The sequence below is a fragment of the Pristiophorus japonicus genome, chromosome 11, assembly GCF_044704955.1.
Source record: "Pristiophorus japonicus isolate sPriJap1 chromosome 11, sPriJap1.hap1, whole genome shotgun sequence".
NCBI classification, from domain to species: Eukaryota; Metazoa; Chordata; class Chondrichthyes; family Pristiophoridae; genus Pristiophorus; species Pristiophorus japonicus.
Genome location: NC_091987.1, coordinates 101172854 through 101198161, shown reverse-complemented (window position 1 = coordinate 101198161; position 25308 = coordinate 101172854). Strand labels below are relative to the sequence as shown.

General features: G+C 41.8%; 1 protein-coding gene across 3 annotated transcripts in view; it reads left to right on the top strand.

The window, feature by feature from the left end:
- The window catches only part of itsn1 (intersectin 1 (SH3 domain protein)), a 276283-nt gene that overhangs the window by 155288 nt on the left and 95687 nt on the right, over positions 1-25308 (top strand). For all 3 annotated transcript variants that reach the window (XM_070893816.1, XM_070893815.1, XM_070893814.1), the window contains exons 17-21: positions 4916-5049; positions 8153-8370; positions 13232-13353; positions 17422-17654; positions 23112-23271. In XM_070893816.1, coding sequence (XP_070749917.1) covers positions 4916-5049; positions 8153-8370; positions 13232-13353; positions 17422-17654; positions 23112-23271 — 867 coding nt within the window. The remainder of the gene's footprint in view (positions 1-4915; positions 5050-8152; positions 8371-13231; positions 13354-17421; positions 17655-23111; positions 23272-25308) is intronic.

Below are 25308 nucleotides of genomic sequence, written 5' to 3'. Positions count from 1 at the left end.
TTTATCCGCCTTGTTCGTACCTCAAAGAATTCCAGCAAATTTGTCAAACATGATTTCCCCTTCATAAATCCATGCTGACTCTACCTGACTGCATTATGCTTTTCCAAATATCCTGCTACTGCTTCCTTAATAATGGACTCTAACATTTTCCCAATGACAGATGTTAGGCTAACTGGTCTATCGTTTCCTGCTTTTTGTTTGCCTCCTTTTTTAAATACGGGCATTACATTTGCAGTTTTCCAATCTGCTGGGACCTCCCCAGAATCCAGAGAATTTTGGTAAATTACAACCAATGCATCCACAATCTTTGCTGCTACTTCTCTTAAGACCCTAGGATGCAAACCATCAGGTCCAGGGGATTTATCCGCCTTTAGTCCCATTATCTTACTGAATACCACCTCCTTAGTGATTGTGATTGTGTTAAGTTCCTCCCCGAAAGCTCCTTGACTATCCACTGTTGGGATATTTTTATTGTCCTCGACCGTAAAGACTGATACAAAATATTTGTTCAGAATTTCTGCCATCTCCATGTTCCCCCATCAGTAATTCCCTGGTCTCGTCCTCTATGGGACCAACATTTACTTTATCCACTCTTTTCATTTTTATACATCTGTAGAAACTCTTGCTATCTGTTTTTATATTTCGTGCTAGTTAACTTTCATAGTCTGTCTTTCCTTAATCATTTTTTTCGTCATTCTTTGTTGGCTTTTAAAAGCTTCCCAATCTTCTGTCCTCCCAATAGTTTTGGCCACTGTATGCCCTTGTTTTTAATTGGATACCATCCTTTATTTCTTTAGTTAGGCTAAGATGGCTGTCGTTTTTTTCTTCTGCACCCTTTCCTCCTCACTGGAATATACTTTTCTTGAGAGTTGTGAAATGTCTCCTTAAATGTGTGCCACTGTTCATCAACCATCCTATACTTTAATCTCTTTTCCCAGTCCACTTTCGCCAACTCTGCTCTCATACCTTTGTCGTCTCCTTTTATTTAAGCTTAGTATGCTGGTTTGAGATCCAACTTTCTCATCCTCCATCTGAATTTACCCACTTATCTACCATGCCTGCTACCTTTTAGGGATCGGTGGACCTGCACTTCAAAATCCCTTTGTTCCTCTACACTTTTTGGTGTCGTACCATTTAATGTGTATTCCCTTGCCTTGTTAGACTTCCCCAAATGCATTACCTCACACTTACCAGCATTGAATTCCATTTGCCATTGTTCCACCCACCTGACCAGTACATTGATATCTTCCTGCAATCTGCAGCTTTCTTCTTCATTATCAACCACACAGCCTATTTTAATGTAATTTGCAAACTCCTTAATCATACCCCCAACATTCAAGCCCAAGTCATTGATATATACTACAAAAAGCAAGGGACCCACCACTGAGGCCTGTGGGACCCCACTGGATACAGCCTTCCAGTCACACAATGCCCATCAACTATTGACCTTTGCTTCCTGCCTCTGAGCCAATTTTGTCCCATTGTTAACAGATATGCGCGCACTGATTGCATTGTTTTCCCTTTCCTTAGCCCAGTGAACTTGATGCAAATTGTGTCAACCTTTCATGAGATCGGCTAATATAGCACAGAATAGAGATGGAGCCTAGCACGTTCTGGTGTTTATGGCTTAATTTCAGAGTGCCAAAGGGACTGGGTGGGGAGGACTCCTGTGCAAAATCTGCGATACAGATTTGAGTCTTTTTCTTCGCAGCCGATACAGTTTTGAAGAATGACATATTGTGCAGAAATTGAATTTTGAAACAAAGTTCACGTAATTATATACTTGTAATTAGAGTTTGAGAGTACTGCAAAAGAATAATTAGGTCTTTAATGCAGAGCTTAAAATACTTCAGGTGCAATGACTGCAGCTTGCAGCAACTCCCTGCTACTTTTATTCTTCACCTGCCCTATCTTGTTTATGCTGGACTTTCAGTATAGGGAAGCGATCTCCTGTATTTTGACTGCCGAGACTTCAATTGTTAACCTTGTGCTTCAACAGTCAAGGTAAACATCAGAGTAGTCCCTTCAATAACTATCAAGATTTCACAGTTGTATTTCATGCACTTTCTATTTGTACGCACAACTTCTGACAGCTCCCCTGAAGGTAGTGAGCTGCAAGGTCCCAGCTTCAATCCCTGGTCAGTGCTGAGAAACCTGGTCTCATTTGGAGAACCTATATTAGTCTTAATGGAGTGGGAAAATCACCCAGGGTTCCTAGTCTTGATTACTGTTCAGTGACCTTTGCTGGAAAGGGTATATGTGGATGGGGACTAGATCAGGCTTGATTTTGCCCTGCATGGTTGTGTCGCCTGCTGAATAAATAATCATTGTCTCGGCTCATGCATGAGTCAATGACAATAGGAGATAAGGGGGACAAAATTGGAAATAAAAGATTTATTCTATTGAATTAAATCATTCATAGCCTGGATGAATAGCCAACGCTGATGTTTTAACACTCCTACAGTTCTGAGTATTGTTAAGCTCATAGGTGGTATTGCAACAGTTTATTCTCCTGTACAGTTCGTACGTGTTTTCATTCTGGCCTGTAAATAAACCTGAATCTTCTATTTAGAAATGCACAGTTCAAGTGATGCTTGGTTATTAAACGTTAGAATTGAAGTGTATACAGAATTTTGCTTTTAATTCACTTCTAAATGCACATAATTAAATAGTATTTAGTACTGTATATTATTACTCTGAGACATAGGCTTCTAATAAACTAAACATTGAAGAAATATATTGGCTGTGGATAGTTGCTTTTGAATTCAAAGTCATTTAAAGCTGCTATACTGACCTTACCTAACCAGGCTCTTCCATGTGCCTTCACCTGTGTCCTTTGCTCTTAGTTATGGACTTGCTTCTTACTTAGACCACAGACACCTTGACATCCAATTCCAAGCTTGTTTGATTAACCACGCTCACATTGCAGTAGTTTATTCTTAGTAACTAGAACTTGCTTCTTTCCATACTTTTATCGAACAGTGTTCTGTAAGTTATTGATGGCTTCAGGAGGGACAGTGTGAGATACATAATTGCGCACAATCAAAAAACAGAAAACATGTTTTTGTAATCTATATAAGATATTTGGGAACCTAATTACAATTCCACTGTACATTGATAATTCAACTATTTACTTTTGAGAGAGAGTTTGTATTGACGCAAGAGTTCAGACAAATGAGCAACATTCCCCTTCAACCTTTCCATAGATTGCGTTCGTAACTAGCATATCTTTTCTGCCCTGCAAAAAAAAATTCAATTCCTTAAAATAAATTTATTGTCTTGCAGTGCTGTTTAATTATCAGAATTTGCAATTATTTCAGATGGATGCATTTTCATTTTGTTCAAAGAACTTCTTCAGATTAATATCGTTCAAAGCTTGCATCTGACATTGCTCTTGAGTGATCAGGGGTCCCATCATAGTTCATAATATAAAAGGGGTGAAGAGTCTTTTCCGTTTGGAAGTATTACATTTAATTGCCCCCCCCCCCTCCCCAAAATGTTTACTGGCTGTTTTGGGTTCCGAGAAGCCAGAGAGCTGTCCCAGTGTCTCCCCAGGAAACCATGCAATTCAGCATTCTTTACTAGTGAGATTTATAACCGATGTTGGGCCTGGAAACTTCAGTACTGGCCAGTAAATTTTGACAACCGTCCCAATTTCTAAGCTCAGTTACCCCTCAGTAAGCATGTTAATGATTTGCATTGCTACTTGTGGGGCTTGTCTTCAATCTGCTAATCAGCTCTCTGGAGACTTGAAACTTTAGGTCTTTACAGAGGAGGAAAGAGGATTTTTATATTTGCAAAATGTTTGTGTGCATGTACTAACTGGAGAAAAAAAGACCATCAAGCAGTACCCTCTTTTGGGCAACTACAATATTGAACTAGAAATTGAAAGTTCTTTTGAAATAATAGGTTTATCTTGCTGTTTTGTTTCCTGTTTATTCATGACATATTTTCTTCTTCCTTCCTTACATCCTAGCCCCCCACAGTGTTTGTAAGTTTGAGAGAAGTTCCTGCTGTATTGATGCTGCTCAGTAACACTTGCACTTAATCCTTCCATCAGCTGCCTTGTTTGAAGTGTGCACATGATGTATTGCCTGCATATTGGCCATGGCAGAGAATGGATTGATATTTTTCACAGTTTGAAGTACTCACACACTTTGCTTATGCTACTTGTAATCTTTGCGTGTTGTATGGGTTCAATATTTTCTAATCTGGTGCAACGTTTTTAAAAAAAAAAAAATGGCTTTTGTGCTTTAAACACTTGATTAAATACACTTGTTTATCTGATTATTTTTAAGCAATAACTTTTTTGTTTTAAAGGTATTATCTCTTTACCTTCAAAGGTACTTATGCTATAAAATCAAGCTTCCACTCCATGATTTCAATCCTTTCACAATGGTGTACATGATGTAGAACAATTAATATCCTGCAAGATCAGGCCTTAGAAAATGTAAATTATTTTGCTGAGAGCGGTATAGTTGAAAATACTCTGATTTGATTTGTTGTATCTGTATCAAGGATGTATTCCATTTCTAACTTGTAATGCTGTACAAGTTGTATTTTTAATCTACTCTAACCTTAGTTTTAGGATTCTGAAGGTTGACTTTTAAATACAAGTATTTTCTTTCTCTCCAACTTGCAGTTCACCCATGTATGCGGTACTAACACTTTTTTTCAATATCGCCTTTCATATTATTGGGGTATAGTCCTGTGCACATCACCTGGTGTGTGGGCTGTTAACACAGTAATACAATTGGCAAAGACTGCCTTGGTCCAATTTTGTTTTTCAATTCAATATCAGTTTGGGTAGGCAGGTGTTTGAGATATTCTCTCCAACTAAAAGTGCTTCAAGGTTGACGGTGTTTCTAATTTTTAAAACTGAAATCTTATGCTGCACATCTTTGTTTAATTATAGGAATTGAGAGAGATTCACAGCAAACAGCAATTGCAGCGACAGAAGGAAGCTGAACTTGAAAAACAGAAGCAGAAGGATCAAGAGCGGAGGACAGCAGAACTTGAAAGACAACATGAAAAAGAAGCCGCCCAGAGGTATTTTATTCACGCACAATAATTTGTCGTAGCACCATGGAGAGGGTGAGGCAATCATTACTAGATGTCAAGATCAGTAACTGATTTCACTGCCTGTTGATCCTTTTTTTGCTTTTTTTCTGGGAGTTGAGGGGTTTGTATCCTCTCTTCCCTCCCAGTTTTCCTGCTGCCCCTCGCCTCTCTGGTGTGGGGCATGCATCTACTTTCAGACTACCACCGATGCTGAGCTTGTCTAGAAGGTGTACAAAAGTGATGCAATCTGGAAAATGTAAGAGAAATGATTACCAGTGCAGTGCAGCAAGAGTCAATTGGAATAATGGAGCTGCAGTTCATATAATTTCTTTTTTTTTCCAAAAAAAAAGACAACCACAAAGATCCCAGGTTTGATTTCCCTCATTGGTGATGCTGATTTCAGTCAGGGTGATGGAATTGGCCTTGGCGCCTCTTGAATTGGGAGAGGAAAAATCGGACCCGGTGGGAGTGGGGTTCATTCCTGAATGGCAGCCAGTGACTCCCCACTCTGAAATGTGCTTGTTTGAACAGTATTGGGCTGAACTATGACTCCTCTTGCCCTCCACCCCCTCCATGATCAGACAGTTTATGGATACTCATTGTCAGGGCTCCCACATTAATAATTTCCACTTGGATGAGGTACCATATTGGTCTTTGAAGGGGTACAATGCAGATTCACCACAATGAGACCAGGGCTTAAAGGGTTAATTTATGAGAACAGGTTGCATAAACTTTTCTTGGCTAGCCAAGATTTGCCAGCAGCTTATCCCAGATGTACTAATATGCCTGTAGTACTTTAAAGTTTTGCAACATCAAGAATATTATGCCAGTGTTCCCTTACATTTCCAGTTTTCTCCCTGTTTCTAACCACTTTTACTAAAGGTGCCTGGATGTGCTGCAGTTTCATCGGTGTCCGTGACCTGTGGTTCCTCTCCCAGGTGACCATTATTCTTGCGAGTCTGGACTGTGAATTTCAGTAGACTTATTTGATAAGTTTATCAAAACCAAGTTTGATCCTGTCATTTTCCCATGCCTGCATCCCCACTTGCAGACTTTGCAACAGGAGTCGATGAATGATAATCAGGAGTGGGAATACTGATGTTTTTTTCCCACTATGTAACCCCACTGGCATTGTGGCCATTTGTCGCGGCCCAACCGCTGCCTCGCCGAGATCAGCTAGCTCCGCACAGGCCAGACCTGAAATCTAAGACCTTCTGGTCTGTCCGTGATAGTGCCTCATCCTCAAAGGAGTTACTGTCCAGTTTCTTTTAAAAGAAATGTTTCAGTGCCAATTTGAGTTTTTGGCTACTGTTTTAAGAGATGTCTATGGTTATAATATACAGTTACTATTTTAATGTTTCCTTTTTTATACTTAGCAAACCAAGAACAGGCAGCAATATTAAAAGCTCAGAGAAAGGGATTCTACAGTCAGGGAGGAATGCACAGAGGAGAGTTAACATCGTAGCTCTTTTGCGAGAGAGACTGAACTTCAGTAGATGGTTTAGGTATCATTATCAATGGTGAAGTTTACTTATAAGAAAATGTTGTCAACCATCAGAGAAGATTTGAACTAGTAGTATATATTTTTAAAACATAGAAATTTATGGCAGAGAAATAGGCCATTCACACCGCATGTCTCTGCTCCTTGCTATAGTAATCTAAAATGAATCCTACTCGCTTGCTGTCTCCACATCACCCTGTATCTTCCTCTGCTTCAAATGTTTATCCACTTTCCCTTTTTTTTTAAAAAAATGCAATGGTCTCTGCCTTAACCACTCCCTGTAGTCAAGCACCTGTGCTCCAACAACTCTAAAGAAATTTATTTTGACCTCCTCATGCTCAGTGGCAATTTCAAATTGACGACCCTTGCCACTGACTTCCCAACTAGAGGAAAGTCATTCACTCTACCAAAACTCTTCATAATTTTAACAACCTCTATCAAATCTCCTAATTCTTTTTTGTTTAATTTTAAAAGTTATTTTGAATCCGTAGGCTATGTTATATATTCTAGAATAAATTGAAGCTATAATTTTACTAATGTAGAAGTTGAGGTGCTCGGTGTCTGTCTGCCGTTTTCTCCATCATATAGCATACGTGAGCAAACCAAAGGTTATTGAATTAGCTTCAGATCATTGAAGTGTAACTTTGAGGAACATTGAAAGCACTCTGGATACCCAAACCAATGCAAGGCAAATAAGCAGTAGCCAAAGGATTGAGACTTCAATAACAGGAGCAGGGACTTCTCTTAAAAGGGTAAACACAGCCTCAAAGTTTAAAACATAGTTTTCTGATTTGTCTTCCTGTATTTGTGTTCTGCTGTATTCTAATTGGTTTTTGTGTGATGGTTGTACCTATATTTGTGTTCTTTTTCATTTAATTTATTTTCAGATGCGGGTTAAACAGAAATATTCATTCCTGGGCAGTCAAGAGAAGGAATGATGCATACAGATGCAGGAAGGTTTCCCACAAGTGTGAATTTAAATTTCCAACCACTTGGCTCTGCCTAGTATTCTCATTGCCATCATCTCTAGTGATGATGTTGTTGGAATCATGTTCTGCACTGATAGTTCAAACATCCTACAGCAAGTGAAATTTCATTCGGAAGTGGTTGACAGGGAGTTCATCTTGTCCTGCACATTAGCCTCATTGCAAACAACCAATTACTCGTGCACCTTGAGTGAAAGACATTGCCTATAAAAGGGAAGGATGATCACTTGTGATTAAGGAATATATAAAACTGAGGAACAAACACCGTTTTGTCAGAGGAGGAGGATGAGAACAGTTAAATATGCAATTGTGACAGAGAGGAATTGCGCTTGTAAAAGGCACAAGTTAACAATGCAATTCTATTCACAAGTGAACAAGTGGTGAGGTATTTATTTTAAAATGGCTAAATGGATGTGGATAGACATGGCATGAGCTTTAGTTATTTTCACGAAAATGTGGTTTTCCAAGCTGTTACAGTTTTGTTTATTGGTCCAAGAAATTTAATAGTTTTGTCATTCTAAAGGAGAATGATGTCATTTTGTACTCCATTGTAATTTCTGTACTTGCAAAAGTCTGAAGAAAGAATTTAAACATTTGTTTTTAGATCTGCTCAAGAGCGTGATAAACTTTGGCAGGAACAAGTGCAAAAAGATGAGGAAGAACGACTGAGAAATCTCCGGGAAGAGGAAAATCGAAGACGGGAAGAAGCTCCTCAAAAGAAAGAACCAGAGGAAAAAAGCAAGCAGGAAGTATTGAACAGAATGTTTCAACAGCACTTGGAGCCATTGAAAGAGCAGTCTCCGAGTGGATGGCAGACACCAGGTAACCTCAGGTTAATTGGCAATTTCTTAGGACCAGTTTTCTCCATCCTCGTGATGTTGACCGCACTGTCATTGAGGCAGACCTGGAGAAACCTGGGCCTTAAACAGTGCAAGGAAACTTGAGGGAAGTGATCTTTTGAAAATTGTGACTGTTATGGAAAATTGCTTCAAATTAAATTGGAGGAGTTGGACATGGGAGTCACAGGTTTAAACTAATTTAAAGACAAATTTAATACTGATAATCAAAAAAAATATATATTTTCCCACATGCAGTGTTCAATGGAGAATAGTCTCCTCGTCAGAATAGAACAGAAGAAATCCTAAAATCACAAGAACCAATTGGATAGTGTAATGAGATTTTAGGGTAATACTTGATGGAGGGGCTAAGATGGCCATCCTTACCCATAATTACCAAGCGTCTCCTTTTAAACCTTTGCCCATACTGTTGTTTTTTATCAGATACTGTCCTCATGTGATGTTCACACTTTCCAGCAAAGATCACGAGATAGGAATGGGAACCGTGCCTTTTTAAGCTGACATTCACTCATAATACTTGCTGCCATCCTGTCTGAGATCAGCTGTCTCTGTGCAGATTGGCAGTCGAATCAGGGACCTTCTGGCCTCTGGCATGTGGCAGTTTTAACTGAAGCCACTGGGGGCATCTTCATGCGTTTCACTCCATTCCATGATTCCATTCCTGGGTTAAGCCTATGAAGAGATCTGAATTGTTCGAGCAGAACACCAATTGAGCATCAGCGAGCAGGTGTCACTTGATACTATTGATGACTCCTCCCATTGAGAGGAGGCTGATGAGATAATTGGCTGGATTCGATTTTATCTTGCTTTGTGGATCGGATATGCCTGAGTAATTTTCCACATTGTTGGGTATGCACCGATGTTGTAGCTCCACTGAAATTGTTTAGCTTGAGGGGCAGCTGGTTGTAACCCAAATGTTCGTTGAGCCCATGGCCTTCGCTGTGCCCAGTGAATTCAGCTGGCTGTTCATGTCACATTGTTCATGTCACATTGAGTAAACTAAATTGACTGGACACTGGCATCCATGATGGCGGGGACCTTGGGAGGAGCACAATTGGGATTGTCCATTTGGCATTTTTGGCTGAAGGTGCTCTCAAGCAATTCAGCCTTGTCTCCAGGACTCGCAAGCTGGGCTCTGCCATAGTTGGGGATGTTCGTGGAGCCTCCTGTTAGTTGCTTCATTGTCCACTCCCATTCTTGACTGGATATAGTAAGGCTACAGAGTTTTGCTCTGATCCCTTAAACTCTGTCTGTAGTCTACTGCTTTTGGCATTTAGCATGCAGGTGATGTTGTGTTGTAGTTTCAGCAGGTTGGTATCTCATTATAAGGTATGCTTGGTACTGTGCCTGACATGTCCTACACTCCCCATTGACCCAGGATTAAACTTCTGGCTTAATGGGTGGTATTCAGTTCTGTTCCTGTCAATGTCCAACTACATCTCCTGGATGGGCAGTTTTGGGCTCCTCCAGCTTTTTAAAAAATTTGTTCCAGGAAGTTGGCATCGCTGGCAAGGCCAGCCTTTATTGCCTATCCCTAATTGCCCTTGAAAAGGTGGTGGTGAGCAGCCTTCTTGAACTGCTGCAGGCCTTGCAGTGAAGGTACTCCCACAGTTCTGTTGGAGAGGGATTTCCAGGAGTTTGACCCAGTGACGATGAAGGAACGGTGATTCCCAAGATGTTCGTGGGGGATTCGACGACGGTATTGCTGTTGAATATCAAGGGGAGGTGGTTAGACTCTTGCTTGTTGGAGATGATTGCCTGGCACTTAAGTGGGAAGTAACATTCACACCACTTATCAGCCCAAGCCTGAATGTCATCCAGGTCTTGCTGCAGTGGGCATGGACTGCCTCATTTTCTGAGGAGTTGCAAATGGAACTGAACACTGTGCAATCATCAGCGAACATCCTGACCTTGTATTGTAGGGAAGGTCATTGATGAAGCAGCTGAAGATGGTTGGGCCTAGGTCACTGCGCTGATGAACTCCTGCAGTGACGTCCTGGGGCTGTGATGATTGACCTTCAACCACCACAACCATCTTCCTTTGTGCTGTGTATGACTCTAGCCAGTGGAAAGTTTTCCCCCTGATTCCCATTGACTTCAATTTTACTAGAGCGCCTTGATGCCACACTTGGTCCAATGCTGCCTTGTTGTCAAGGGTAGTCACTCACCTCTGTCTTCCGTCTCCCCTGTTCAGCATGGTGGTATTACCACACTTTATGATGAACGGTGTCCTCATGGTGAATGAGTCAGAGACTGTGGTGGTTACTCCTTGTAATGGATGGGCAGGTTGATGAGGACGAGTTCAAGCAGACTACTCCCTTGTGTTGCTTCCTTCGGCTGTTACAGGCTCATTCTGACATTTCTGTTCTGCAGGACTTGACAGCCTTGGTCAGTTGTGCACTCCTGAGCCTCTTGCTGCATGTTGAAGTCCCCAATCTTGCTTCCTCCAAATCATGTTCGACATGCAGGAACAACAATTCATCAGTTGAGGTAGATGGTAATCAGAAGCCTTGTTTGACCTGACGTCATGGGGGCTGGAATTTATTGAAGTCTTCCACAATGGATACTACTGTACCACCAGCTATTGAGGTATATCCTGGCAATAGAACAGGACATACCCAGGAAAGGTGGCACAGGATTCTGGCATGTGGTCGAATAGATGTGAAGCTTTATACAGCCGCATTTAGAATCTAATGTCAGAAGGTCTCCAAGCACTTCACTCATTTACAAGTACAGAGACTTGTGTAGACATAAATGGCAGTCATCAGTGTGTCTCAAATATTAATGAGCTGAATTACCAGTTAATCTGTCCTGCTTTCTGGTATGCATTAGGGGAGGAATATTGACCAGTGGGACAGTTCCCAACAATTTCATCTAATACCGCCCACTTGAAGCACAGGTACAGGCAGAAGAGACTGTTGTTTAATGTCACATCCAAAGGCGGATGTGTATTCATTGGACGGGATGATTTCAGTATTGGAATTGGACTCAGTTTTCTCAGTTGAAAACTTAAGTATTACACGCCTGCATACCTCGAGTGCAGTTGTGCAGAATTGTAGCTTACTTGATCTTCATTCTCGTATATGCCGGCTTTCTGCTTTGGCCCATAACATTAGTCAGGCCCCTGCAAGTTCAGTTCTTATATATTTCCATACTTATACTCTCTCTGTGCTAATCTGTTCGTTTGGTTAAATTTTCCACAGTTAAAAATATCCAGCAACTTTTTTTAAAGAAATGAATAGAAAGGAAGCTGTTAAAAGGACTTCTTGCTTTAGCTCTTCTATACTTTCCGAAAGGACTCTATTTTTTTTTTACTGCAAGCATTTTACCACTGCACATTAGTGCAAGTTTTATTACTGTGAAGTATCATCATCATCTGCAGTCCCTTGGAATCGAGGAAGACTTGCTTCCACTCCTGAAATGAGTTCTTTGGTGGCTGAACAATCCAATATGAGAGCCACAGACTCTGTCATAGGTGGGACAGATAGTCATTGAGGGAAAGGGTGGGTGGGACTGGTTTGCCGCACGCTCTTTCCGCTGTCTGCGCTTGATTTCTGCACGCTCTTGGCGTTGAGATTCTAGGTGCTCAGCGCCTTCTCGGATGCACTTCCTCCACTTAGAGCGGTCTTGGGCCAGGTGTCAGTGGGGATGTTGCACTTTACCAGGGAGGCTTTGAGGGTGTCCTTGTAGCGTTTCTGCTGCCCACCGTTGGCTCGTTTGCCGTGAAGGAGCTCCGAGTAGAGCACTTGCTTTGGGAGTCTCGTGTCTGGCATGCGAACTAAGTAGCCTGCCCAGCGGAGCTGATCGAGTGTGGTCAGTGCATCAATGCTGGGGATGTTACACTGAATGAGGACGCTGATGGTGTGCCTGTCCTCCCGGGGGATTTGTCGGATCTTGCGGAGACATTGTTGGTAATATTTCTCCAGCAACTTGAGGTGTCTACTGTGCATGGTCCATGTCTCTGAGCCATACAGGAGGGCAGGTATTACTACAGCCCTGTAGACCATGAGCTTGGTGGCAGTTTTGAGGGCCTGGTCTTCAAACACACTTTTCCTCAAGCGGCCGAAGGCTGCACTGGCGCACTGGAGGTGGTGTTGGATCTCATTGTCGATGTGTTGCTGTGTTGTCACAAGATCCATATATGTTTCTACTTACGAACCAGCGTAAGTACAACCATGTTTGGCTCATTCACACTGGGGCAGCCTTAGCACTTGAACCGATAGCCATCTGATGGAAATGCAAGAACTGATAAGTTGCAAGATCAGTGAGGTGAAAATCTCATTTTTATGACGCGTTTGATTAGTAAAAATAAAATCCCATGGCCAGAAATCTACTCTTTCCTGCTAAGTGGAGAGAGCTGTGCCCCTTGCGTAGAGGTGCCGGAGGCACTGAAGCAAATTGTCTTTTTTAACGGTGCAAAACATTTCGTTTGAATGTGAATTGGCCCATTTCAAACAGGTTTGGATCAGTTTAGACTCTAGATTTGGTGTATTCAAGTAAATTGAGATTGCTAACTATCGGATTCCAATGGAAAAGTCCAAGTCCAAAATCTGGATTGCACAATTTGACAAGTGGAATTCCTTCAGCCGTACTCCTGCATGTGTTCAGATTAATGTTACAGTTGTGATTATTGACCTGTCACGTCACAATGAAGACAAAATAAATAACGTTTTCAAATCTTGGAGGTCTGCATGCTGCAACATAATTTTTACTTGTGTGAAGTTTTATCTTCAACCTTTAAAGGAAGATGATTTTTTTTTTAAGGAAAATATATTCCAAAAGTTGATTTATTTTTCCTTTTTTCTCTTTTTTTCCCCCCTCAACAGAAAAGCCTACCTCTCTAAATGCAGATCAAGATGGTGTTAAGGTTGTATATTATAGAGCATTATATCCATTTGAAGCTAGGAGCCATGATGAGCTTACTATTCATCCTGGGGATGTCATAATGGTAAGCGTTCCATGTCTTTCTCCCTGTGAAACAGCTCATGATTTACTGTAGTTTCAAGATGGGAAATGGGGCAGAATGACCCAGTTTTTAAACTTGAACGCTTTAATTTTTTATCACTGAGTTTAAAACAAAAGAGTTGAAAATATTCCTGTATCAATGATTACAGATTGTGCACTAAATTATAGAAGATAATGTGGCTGCATGCCGTTTAAAAACTCTTTTCTATTTGCCTTGGTAGTCCAGAAAAACACGCTTGTGACACCAGAGGCTCATTTTCTGTAAAGTGCTGAAATGAAGTTTTAGTACTGCAGTTGTGGGTCTTGCTGAGATATAGTTAGATTCATAAAATTGCTTGAATTAAAATGTTATGCAATTCTATGCATTTCTGTACTGGTAGTTTGTGATATGCCTACACGTGGTCTAAAGTTTCCAAAGGCATACTATTCAAGTTATTCTACATAATTGTCAAAAATAACATTTATTTTGCAATGATAAAAAATAGTGCAAATGTTATTTTCAAATTGAGGCAGCAAAGCATAAAATAACCTACCTTGCTGCCAGCCAAAGGATTCTGAGATGTTAATTTCCAAATATAGTTTGCCCATTTCCCAATAGTGTAGTTTATTTTAAAATATATTAAATAGAAAGAAATGAATGTCTAAGAGTCTGAAAAAAGAATCTTCTGTGGAAATTCAACATCAGATTTAGATCGGGCAAGAGAACTTTTTTAAATTCAGCAAATTCATTGCCATCTAGTATGTTTGTTTCCTTACCAACCCCAAGTTTAAATTGAGCATTTCTCGACAACACTTGGGGTAGAGCTTTTCCAGGAAATGGGGTGGTGATCTTTCTTCTGTAAGATATCAATTGATAATGGAATTTTCAGAAAATGTTAGATACCAGCATTTCTAACGGGTGCCATAGTACACTAACACCAGGCTAATCACAAACTATTACTTTTATAATTCATATTTCAGACCAACATCCGAGCTGTCCACTTGCGTAAATCTTTGCAGATCAGAATATTAATTAATAAGAACTTGCATCATATATCTTGACCCAAATTCATACTTCAAAAAGAAAAAAAACAGATTTGCCACCACACTGGAAATGCTGCAGTAAAACACAAGTTAAAAAAAACTTGCAAGATCAAAAGATAGATGAGAAAAGTCATTTTGCTCCTTTTACATCTTGTATTTTCCCCCATCCCTTCGTGGCTTCACTGTTTCACTGTTAAATGGTTCCAATAATTTCACCTCCACTTGCGTTGAATACCCTGGGGCCGAAATTCAGGCATGCCAGAAAGCTGGCGCACTTATGATTTCTTACCTGTTTTTACCGCTGGGCAGCTGTCCAATCCATTTCAGGACTCGAGTTTTTTTTTAACGTTGGACTGGAAGCCGGTCATAAAGGGGGCAGAAGTAAGGTGGTAAGTGAGGTTGAGGGGCGGAAGTTGGGGCGGGATCGGGACTCTGCCGCTGTCAATCAGTGGCAGAGCGGTGGTGATGTCACAGCGCGGCTGTGAATGAGGCATTTTTTAACTTGGGCCACTGAGCCACCAGGGAGGGTTTCGGCAGGGCCAGTGGCCTGGCACCCAAGAGGGAGTGCCAGGCTGCCTGTTGGCGGCCCGGCCGAACCCGGAGGAGCAATAGACCGGCCGACGTGGAAGTTGGTTGGCAAAAAAAATTAAATGGCGGCCGCAGCATTCGTCCCTCCTCTTTAATTTCCGCTGCAACGCCAGGGCCGAGAGAGAGGAGACAAGGTGCTGTCGAGGCGGGGCATCGATTAAAAATTTTTTTTGCTGAATTTGGGTCGGAAGAAAATGTAGGTGTGGGATAGTGGCAGCGCACTTTTATGATGCACTTGCGGTGGTCAGCAGCAGCGGGGTGGAAGTGGGAAAAGGCTGGAAAATCCCTGAATTTTTGGGTCGGGGCGGCCAGTTGATCACAAAGCGGCGGCCACAGGATTCCGCCGCGTGGCCACCGCAAACAGGCAGTAACTGGTCTTTCCAAGACCCTGAATTTCGGCCCCCCTCTCACCCCCCCCCCCCCCCCATGTGTGAAGAACCTCCTGATTTTGGCCCTAACTTTGCCTTCCACACTTTGAATTTATCCTTTGATCACAGTTTCATTTAAAATAGTCATTTGTATTCACTTTTTCTGTGCTGCTTCCCACCTTCTAAATTCATGTAAGTGGCAGCAATATGGTTGTATAAAATGCATTGCTGCTGCCTCTTGTGTAATTAATTTTTTGGTTTCTTCCAGGGTAAGTGTTTTTTTACCGTGGTAAAACAAACGGGCCAGCTATTTATGATAATCCCAGCTAGTGATTGGTCTGTACATTTCCCTCCAGTTTAGAGAGTTGAAGAAAGCATTTTGAATTCCTGGTCATTTTTTTTCAATTGCTAATGAGATTTTGTAACTTTTTGTTTTACTGCCCTTTTTGATCTTTTGCTTTCCTGTTGGAGGTTAAAGGGGAATGGGTAAGTCAGCTGCAGCATTATTAGGGGGTATACATTTCCATTTGATTTGTTTACATGCATATCTTTATCCATATTGTAAGGACTAGTGAAAGAAAATGACAAAGGGCACTGGTTTATCATGACTACATTAAATTCTGTTTTTATTTCTTGAAGTTTTGAGATTTTTTTTACCAGTAGTTGGGGATTGAATTTTGAAATTCCATCCATTTTTTTTTTGTGAAACCACAAATCAGTGCCCTTAAATGATGTATACTGTATTTATGGCTAGTTATTGGTGCTTTCTATTCATGTGAATTATTGATTACTGGCACAATGATGTATTTTGATGTGGCAAAGGCATGTATCTGAGAGATAAATTTGAAGTACAATTTTCAACTGGTTGTCCAGCAATATAGCACATAACTGTTGCAGTGTTGCTCATCATTTGTGTCTCACTGAGGAAAGGGGTGAAATTCTCTTCCATTTTTGTAACTGAAATCTGATTGTAGTTCTAAATAAATGAATCTGCAACAAAACTGCCATGAATTTAGCACTAATGGTAATTCTTGGGAGGCCAGGGATTTCCTGTAGAGTGGAAGTGGAACGATTGTGAACTGAAGACATCCTCGGGAGGAAAGTAGTCACTCTCGCTTTCATTTCTCCACAGTATCTAAAAATGTTACAACTAACTGGCTACGGTGCCTAGGGGTAAACTCAGATAGGAATGGGTAAATATTTCAATAGGATTCTGCATACTAATTTTTAGAAGTGAATGATTTTGAACAGTTAATTTTGCAGTTGGCAATGGGTTGGTTGTTTTAATAGCTGGAAATTTCATCCCTTTGAGGTTGAGGGGATATTTCCTGTGTTCAGAAAGCTACATGTGGTGGTGACATGATGGGAATGGTGCATCTCCATGTGTTCACTAGTGCATGTGTGTGAAGTCCATCTGTTAATCTCATCTGCGTACTTTTCAAAGTCTGAGAAATATCCCCCACCCCCCATAAACTGATTTTGCATGCATGTGTTGTAACTTAGTGTCAGAATTGGCGTACTAATTTTCAGGATTCATAAGACATCTGAGTTGTCAGCTCTTTTAAAAAGCAGATGTATTTATTGTACAATGTGCTCCCTATCCCTAATTGGAAAATGAGAATTTTAAGAAACATTTCTCAAAATGTACATTTTCATGTTGCTGATGCTTAGCCAGCAGTCACACATCATGTCTCGAGCATTGATTTCAGATGAGATGCTATTAAGTTTAGGCATGTCCCCACTGCGATATTTGGTGAGGGGGGCTGTGGGTGGTGGGGCGGGGGGGGTGTGTAATGAATGCTACTGTTTTCTGTTCAATCATTTTTATGGTCTCTGCAACATTTGTGAAGTATTTAGATTATTAAGTATTCAAATTAAACAATATACATTTTCAAGTCAGAAACATAGGCAACCATTGTGAATTGATTTACTTTAGACTAAGTTTTAATGCAAGATAAAGCCATGAGGTCATTCTGAGGCAAACTCTAGCCTGCTGTCTAGGGCATTTAGCAATGTCTTGCACAGTAGCTTTTAAGGCATAATTGAACGCTGCTAAATTGCTTTTTTGACAGGTGGATGAAAGCCAGACTGGAGAACCTGGATGGCTTGGAGGTGAACTCAAAGGAAAAACTGGATGGTTTCCTGCTAACTATGCAGAGAGGATTCCAGAGAATGAAGTGCCTCCCAATTTGCAACCAGGAACAAAGCTTACTGCAAAGATTGCTCCTCACACGGTGGCTGCAAGTGTTGCGCAGCCAATGACTGAGCCCGCCACGTCCTCCAATTGGGCAGATTTTAGCTCAACGTAGGTGCAAGTGTTTGAGGCTTTCACAAATTTAACTGCTATTATTTAATTCCAGTTGCACCATCTTGGTATATATCAAGCACCGTTTCCCTTGAATGAATGTACACAGATGGTTAAATGCAAATGAAGCAATAATTTGATGTCATAGGAACTGTGAGCTTTCAGTTGGCACATAAATTTTGTTTGAAAGCTAAAAATATTGCTGGAGTATTTGCACATTTTCTAGCTTTAAGATTTATTTTTTAACACTATCGGAAATTGTGGTATCCCCTTCCGCTACCTCTTCTAATTCTTGTTGCGGTATGGTTCCAAAGCAACAGATAGCCCATTGTTAACTCAGCCAAGTGGACAAGGCTTAATCTGTGACCATTACTGCATATGGGATCTAAGCACACTTGTATTTAGATGCTAACCAGGCATTTTCCTTTATGGTCACCAGTCAGGAACTCTGTGAGGATGTGGTCTAAATAAGCCCTACGTTGTCAGCATTTAATTACTTTTGGGTTAGGAAAGTTTGTAGATTGCCAGTTAATTATACATTTCAGTCAATTGGAAAAAATACAGTACTTCTAACACCTTGGAGTGCGACAGAGACTTATAAAACTTTTATGTGTGGATAACTGCACGTTTTGAAAGAAAAAAATGTACACGCATGTTAATATTTTAGTTATGCTGGTTTGCTCATTTTAAATTCTACTCAATCTAAATTGACAATTTTAAAAACTCAATCATGGGATGTGGGCATCGTTGGCAAGGCCAGCATTTATTGCCCATCCCTAATTGGCGTTGAGAAGATGGTGGTGAGCCACCTTGAACTGCTGCAGAGCCTGTGGTGAAGGTGCTCTCACAGTGCTGTTCGGGAGGGAGTTCCAGGACTTTGACCCAGTGGCAATGAAGGAACAGCGATATCTTTCCAAGTCAGGATGGTGTGTGACTTGGAGGGGAACGTGGAAGTGGTGGTGTTCCCATACGTCTGCTGCCCTTGTCCTTCTAGGTGGCAGAGGTCACGGGTTTGGGAGGTGTTGGTAAAGGAAGCCATGGCAAGTTGCTGCAGTGCATCTTATAGCTGGTACACACTGCAACCATGGTGCGACGGTGGAGGGAAGGTGTTTGGGGTGCCTGTCAAGCTGGCTGCTTTGTCCTGGATGGTGTCTATCTTCTTGAGTGTTACTGGAGCTGCATCCAGGTAAGTGGAGCGTATTCCATCGCATTCCTGAATTGTGCCTTGTATATGGTGCAAAGGCTTTGGGGAGTCAGGAGGTGAGACGCTTGCCGCAGAACACCCAGCCTCTAACCTTTCTTGTTGCCACAGTACTTATGTGGCTGGTCCAGTTTAGTTTATGGTCAATGGTGACCCCCAGGATATTGATGGTGGGGTATTTGGTGATGGTAATGCCATTGAATATCAACGGGAGGTGGTTTGACTCTCGCTTGTTGGAGATAGTCATTGCCTGGCACTTGTATGGCACGCCTGTTACTTGCCACTTATCAGCCCAAGCCTGAATGTTGTCCGGATTTGCTGCATGTGGGCATGGACTGCTTCATTATCTGAGGAGTTGTGAATGGCACTGAACACTGCAGTCATCGGCGAATATCCCTATTTCTGACCTTATGATGGAGGTAAGGTCATTGATGAAGCAGCTGAAGATGGTTGTGTCTAGGACACTGCCCTGAGGAACTCCTGTAGTGATGTCCTCGGGTTGTGATGATCGACCTCCAACCACCACAAACCATCTTCCTTTGTGCTAGCTACGACTCCATCCAGTGGCGAGTTTTCCCCCTGATTCCCATTGACTTCAGTTTTACCAGGGCTCCTTGATGCCACACTCTATCAAATGCTGCCTTGATGTCAAGGGCAGTCACTCTCTCACCTCTGGAACTCAGCTCTTTTGTCCATGTTTGGACCAAGGCTGTAATGAGGTCTGGAGCCGACTGATTCTGGCTGAATCCAAACTGGGCATCAGTGAGCAGGTTATTGGTGAGTAAGTGCCGCTTGATAGCACTGTCGACGATACCTTCCATCACTGCTGATGATTGAGAATAGACTGATGGGACAGTAATTAGCCGGGTTGGATTTGTCCTGCTTTTTGTGGACAGGACACATATGGGCTGTTTTCCATATTGTCAGATAGATGCCAGTGTATAGCTGTACTGGAACAGATTGGCCAGAGGCGCAGCTAGTTCTGGAGCACAAGTCTTCACGACAACCGGGATGTTGTCGTGGCCCATAGTCTTAGCTGTATCCAGTTCACTCAGCCATTTCTTGATATTCCATGGAGTGAATCGAATTGGCTGAAGACTGTCTTCTGTGATGGTGGGGACCTCAGGAGGATACCGATATGGTTCATCCACTGGGTACTCCTGGCTGAAGATGGTTGCAAACACTTCAGCTTTGTCTTTTACACTCACGTGCTGGGCTCTGCCATCATTGAGGAGGTGGATATTCATGGAGCAGCCTCCTCCCGTTAGTTTACTTGTCCACTGCCATTCACGACTGAATGTGGCAGGACTGCAGAGCTTTGATCTGATCCGTTGATTGTGGGATCGCTTAGCCCTGTCTATGCCACGCTGCTTTCGCTTTTTAGCATGCATGTAGTCCTGAGTTGCAGTTTCCCCAGGTTGGCACCTCATTTTTTCCATATTCCATCATGCTATAATGTGAGAGCTGTATCGTCACTCTCACCTATTTATAAACTGCAGCCTTGTTTAGCAGAGTCACTTCAAATAAATGGCTTCAAACTCAAACTTTATTGCCGTACTGAAGATAATCATTGGGCCAGCAAGTGACTGATAAATGCTACAGAAAAGAGTTAAATGCCACTACATAATCATGTGATATGTACAATACTGTTGAAGTTTGATCAACACAGGACATGCACATTACATTTTCGCACGTTGGAATCTAAAGTTCTTGGCCTTTATTTGTGTTTTTAAAATAAAACTGTCCTGGAAAGTTAGCACTCAAAAATTAATTCTTTTAATATTACTATGTGTTTGGGCATGGTAGAATTGTCACAAATGTCCCAATGAATGTAAATTGATACTGCTGTCAAAGTATTGATTCGGAGATCTGGATTTTTGTGCATGTAGTTATTAACCAAGGATAGCACCTATTAATGTAGGAAAATGTCCGAGGAGCGTAATCAAACATTGACAGTCAAATAAGGAGACATCAGGATTGCTGTTTTAAAAACTTGGTTAAAGAGGTACCTTTTCATGAGGATCGTAAAGGAGGAAAGTTGCAGAGGTTTAGGAAGGGAATTCCTGAGCTTGGGGCATACACGGTTGAAGGCACGGCTGCCAATGGTGGGATAAAGTCAGAGAGGGATGCACAAGAGGCCAGAATTCGAGGAGCGCAGAAATTTGTAGAACAGAAGGAGGTTACAGAGATAATTTGGAGTAAGGCCATGGAGGAATTTGAACACTGGGATGATCATTTTAAAATTGAGTTGCTGGCGGAAGCAAGTCATCAAGCACAGGGGCGATGAGGGGTGAACAGGACTTGGTGAGTGTTGGGACCGAACTTGGGCAGCAGAATTTTGAATGAGCTCAAGTTTCTCGAGAGTGAAATATGGAAGGCCGGTCAGGAGAGCATTAGCATAGTCAAGTCTGGAGGTAACCAGTATGGATGAGGGTTTCAGCAGCAGATCAGCTGATGCAGGGGCAGAGACCAGCAATGTTACGTAGGTGGAAGTAGGCGGTTTTTGTGATGGAGAAGATATGAGGACAGAAGTTCAGATCAACGTCAAATAGGCCACATAGCTTACAAGCAGTCTATTTCAATCTGAAATTATGGTATGAGTCGAAAATGCTGGCTTCCCAATGTTTAATTTAAATAATGACCAAGGATAGGGGACTCAAGGTAATAGTGTGGTGGCAGGAAGAGAAGCCAAAGCAGGAAATTCTTTGGTTATGACTAAGAGTGGAACAAGGTAAGGGAAGTCCCACTCATCTAGAGAAGAGAAGTTGAAGGAACATGGTGTAGTCAACAATGTTGAAGGCTGCAGGGAGGATGAGGAGGGAGAGTGCACCATGGTCACCGTTGCAGAGGATGTCATTTGTGACTTTGATTCGGGTCACTTCAGTCCTGTGGCAGGGGCGGAAACTTGATTGTACAGTTTCAAACATGGGAAAGGTGGGCACGGATTTGGGTGGCAATAACATGTTCAAGGAGGTTGGAGATGGGACGGTAGTTTCTAAGGACAAAAGCTGTTTTAAGATAAGGGTGATTATTGCAGATTTGAAAGGGGGGGAAAGATGGTACCTGAGAATACAGAATTGCTCACCGTATCCATTAGGGTGATAAGTTGGATAACTCATCAGATTAGTGGGATTAGGATCGAGAGCAGGCGTTTGGTTTCCTGGACAAGATAAGTTAAGAGACAGCATGAGGAGTGATGGGAGAGTGCGAATTTAGGGTTAGGGCCAGGGGAACCTTGGGTGAAGATTGGTTTGTTGGGGAAGGGTTGAATGTGGTACAGCCAGCTAAATGGATGGTCTGAATCTTGGGAACAAGGAAGTCCATGACCTCGTCTTTCTTGTTGATGTGAAGGAGTTTAAAGAGATGCTTGATAGTGAAGAAAAGATCCAGCGGAGTAGAGAATGGCCAGATGGTGCTTGATGTGGTCCAGCCAGTTCTAACAATGAATGGCTAAACCAGTTGTACACCATAAAGGTTCAAAGTCTGCGCCACTTGGACTTGAGGGAATGAGGATGGGAGAGAGTAAGGGTTTTACTGGGGATGAGTGTCAAAAGTAGAGAGAAGGGTGGGATTGAGCAGATGGATAGCTGCAAATGTATTTTGGTGAACGGTGGGCCAAAGGCTAAACAGTTGGAAGTTTGAAAGTACCGTTGTAAATGACTTTCAGGAAAGTTTTTTCCAGTGGCGGATGTAGAAGGAAGTGGGGTTGGACGTGGATGTTAGTGAGGGATGTACAGAAATGATCAGAGATGGTCTTGTCTGTGATTGAGACGATGGAAATAGAGACGTCACTTGAGATGGCAAGGTCGAGGGGGGTGGGGGTTGCTGTGAATATGGGTAGGAGAGTTTGAGGAATGACACGAGGAGAAAGAGCAAAGTGAGTTGAAATGGAGGTTGAAATCATTTTGGATGAGTCGTCGCTCAGTGCAGAGAATGAGGATATCTCTGAAAAACTTAGTGTGGGGCTTGGGTGGATGCTAAAGAGCAAAGAAATTTAAAGGAGAGGTGAGAACAAGGTGAGTTGTTCAAAGGAGGAGAAAGCGCCATATAAACAGATTAATAAGGACCACACCGTCGCTGCGGTGGTTTGAGCATAGTAAGTGGTGGAACATATAGCTTTGTGTGGAGGCTTCAGTCAGCAAAAAACATCTGTGAGACAAGGCTCCATTAAGACCGTGATGTCCATGATTTAAAAAAAAATGTTGTATAACACACCAACTTTTCAACTCTTGTACTTTGTTTTTTTTTTTACTTAGGTGGCCCACAACAGGCAGTGAAAAACCAGAGAATGACAATTGGGATGCATGGGCCACACAGCCGTCGCTAACTGTTCCTAGCGCAGGGCAACCTCGGCAAAGATCAGCCTTCACCCCTGCTACGGTGTCTGGATCATCTCCATCACCTGTATTAGGCCAGGTAGGTGGTAAATGCAAATGGGCATATGTATAACCATATTAACATAGCTTGGGTGTAAAATACTGGCAAATATAAAAAGTGGTAAGATTCGGTGTTGAGGTGCGTTCGCACACTTTTCATCTCTGGGACTTGGGCGCAAATTCAGCCCAGGCTGGGAAAGAAGTCTCTTTACTGGCTAGAGGACTTCTGTGAAATGACCTGGGACAATCTAAACCCAGCTCCATGCAGTCATGGATTATAGCAAAACCCATACTAAAGTGGATGTCTCTGTCAGATGAAAAGTGTTGGCTGTATGTGGAAATTGATCTCGTGCAGAATGAGTGCTCTTCTGAGGTTGGAATTAAGGAAATAGTAGAAGCAGCTTTATTCCGCATCTATCTATACTATTCCTGAACTGGGATTGTTTGGTACTGGAACCTGAGTCTCAAATACTTGCCCATTTAAATCAGCCAATCACACCTTCAGTCTAAGAATGGAAATTCACCAAAATATTTGTGTTTAGTAACACGGCAATGGAGCTTGTGCCAAATTCAACCTTGGTACTCCCTGAAAATCAGTGCGTTTATCCAGTGATTGCCTGGGCTGTACATAGCTTGGAGGGTCCCACGCTCAATTTCTGGTAAGTTGCCCTCAACCCAGGGTTACTATTGGCCAAGATTCCCACTACTGATTGCTAGCCATTTGGAAGTGTACATGTGCACATCAGGTGAGAAGAGAAATTCTTGAGGCTTTGTTGCTCACAGTTGAATAGCCAACTAACATTCCCTGTTATGAGTTACACACATGAATAAATGGTGATTTGAATGAGATAATGGAGAGAAACACACACTCATGGCTCCATACTCCTGCAAGGCTGCTGATGACTTTGAGGGGTGAAGTAAGGAGAAAATGGAGCAAAAAAGATTAAGAGTTTAAAATGTGATTTTTATCTTGGGCCAGTTTAATATCATGTATTTTCTTCCTTCCCCACCCCAATAACTAACTTTTATGTTTCAGGGTTAAGTTTTGTGTAAGGTGAGGTATGGAATGTTTATGCATTTAACCACCTCTGATCATAAATGAATAATTTGCATTAATCCCAATATTACCATAATCCTTGTGAATAACGCTCTAAACACAGCAGCTAATTTTGGTCAATTTGGGACAACTTGCCTCTTAATTAGTATTTACTAAAAACTGCCTTGAGATTGGTCATCTCGTAATTAGGGATCCTTACGTTAGTAGAGGAAACTTTCATCCCATCAGCTTAAACAGGATTATGAAAAACTAGCCCAAGAAACTGGATCAATGTTTTGATCCACTGCGACATTGAGTTTCCCCCTCCTTTTAAAACTGGGGGTCTAAACAATGGCCTCTGGCCATGTGTCCTTAAAAACCAGGCAACTCTGTCCTGTTTACAGATTGATTTCTTATTCCTGTTTGGAATTTGTGGACCTGGAGGCTTGGAAATGGCTTTGTTTGGCCCATGAAGGAAAGAAATCTTGGACACCGATCATTTTTAAATTCCCTGACTTGGTCAAGACTGAAAAGCCATCTTGTTAAAACACTGAAGTACTTGAAAAAAAATGTTGTTTTTCCTTATTTGGTGTGCTTCAATTATCTTGGACTATGCGGTAGCAAAGTGGTAATATTACTGGACTAGTATGCAGAGGCCTGGACTAATGTTCTGGAGATAAGAGTTCAAATCCCACCATAGCAGCTGAGGAACTTAAATTCAGTTAATTAAAGAAATCTGGGATAAAAAGCTAATAGCAGTAATGGTGACCATGAAACTACCGGATTGTCGTAAAAACCCATCTGATTCACTAATTTCCTTTAGGAAAGGAAATCTGCTGTCCTTACCTGATCTGGTCTAAATGTGACTCCAGACCCACAGCAATGTGGTTGACTCTTAACTGCCCTCTGACATAGCTTTGCACGCCACTTAATTGTAACAAACCGCTACGAGAAATAATGAAAATAAAACCGGACAGACCATCCGGCATTGACCTCTGCATGGCTACAAACACAATGACGGCACACCCAGCCCAGTCGACC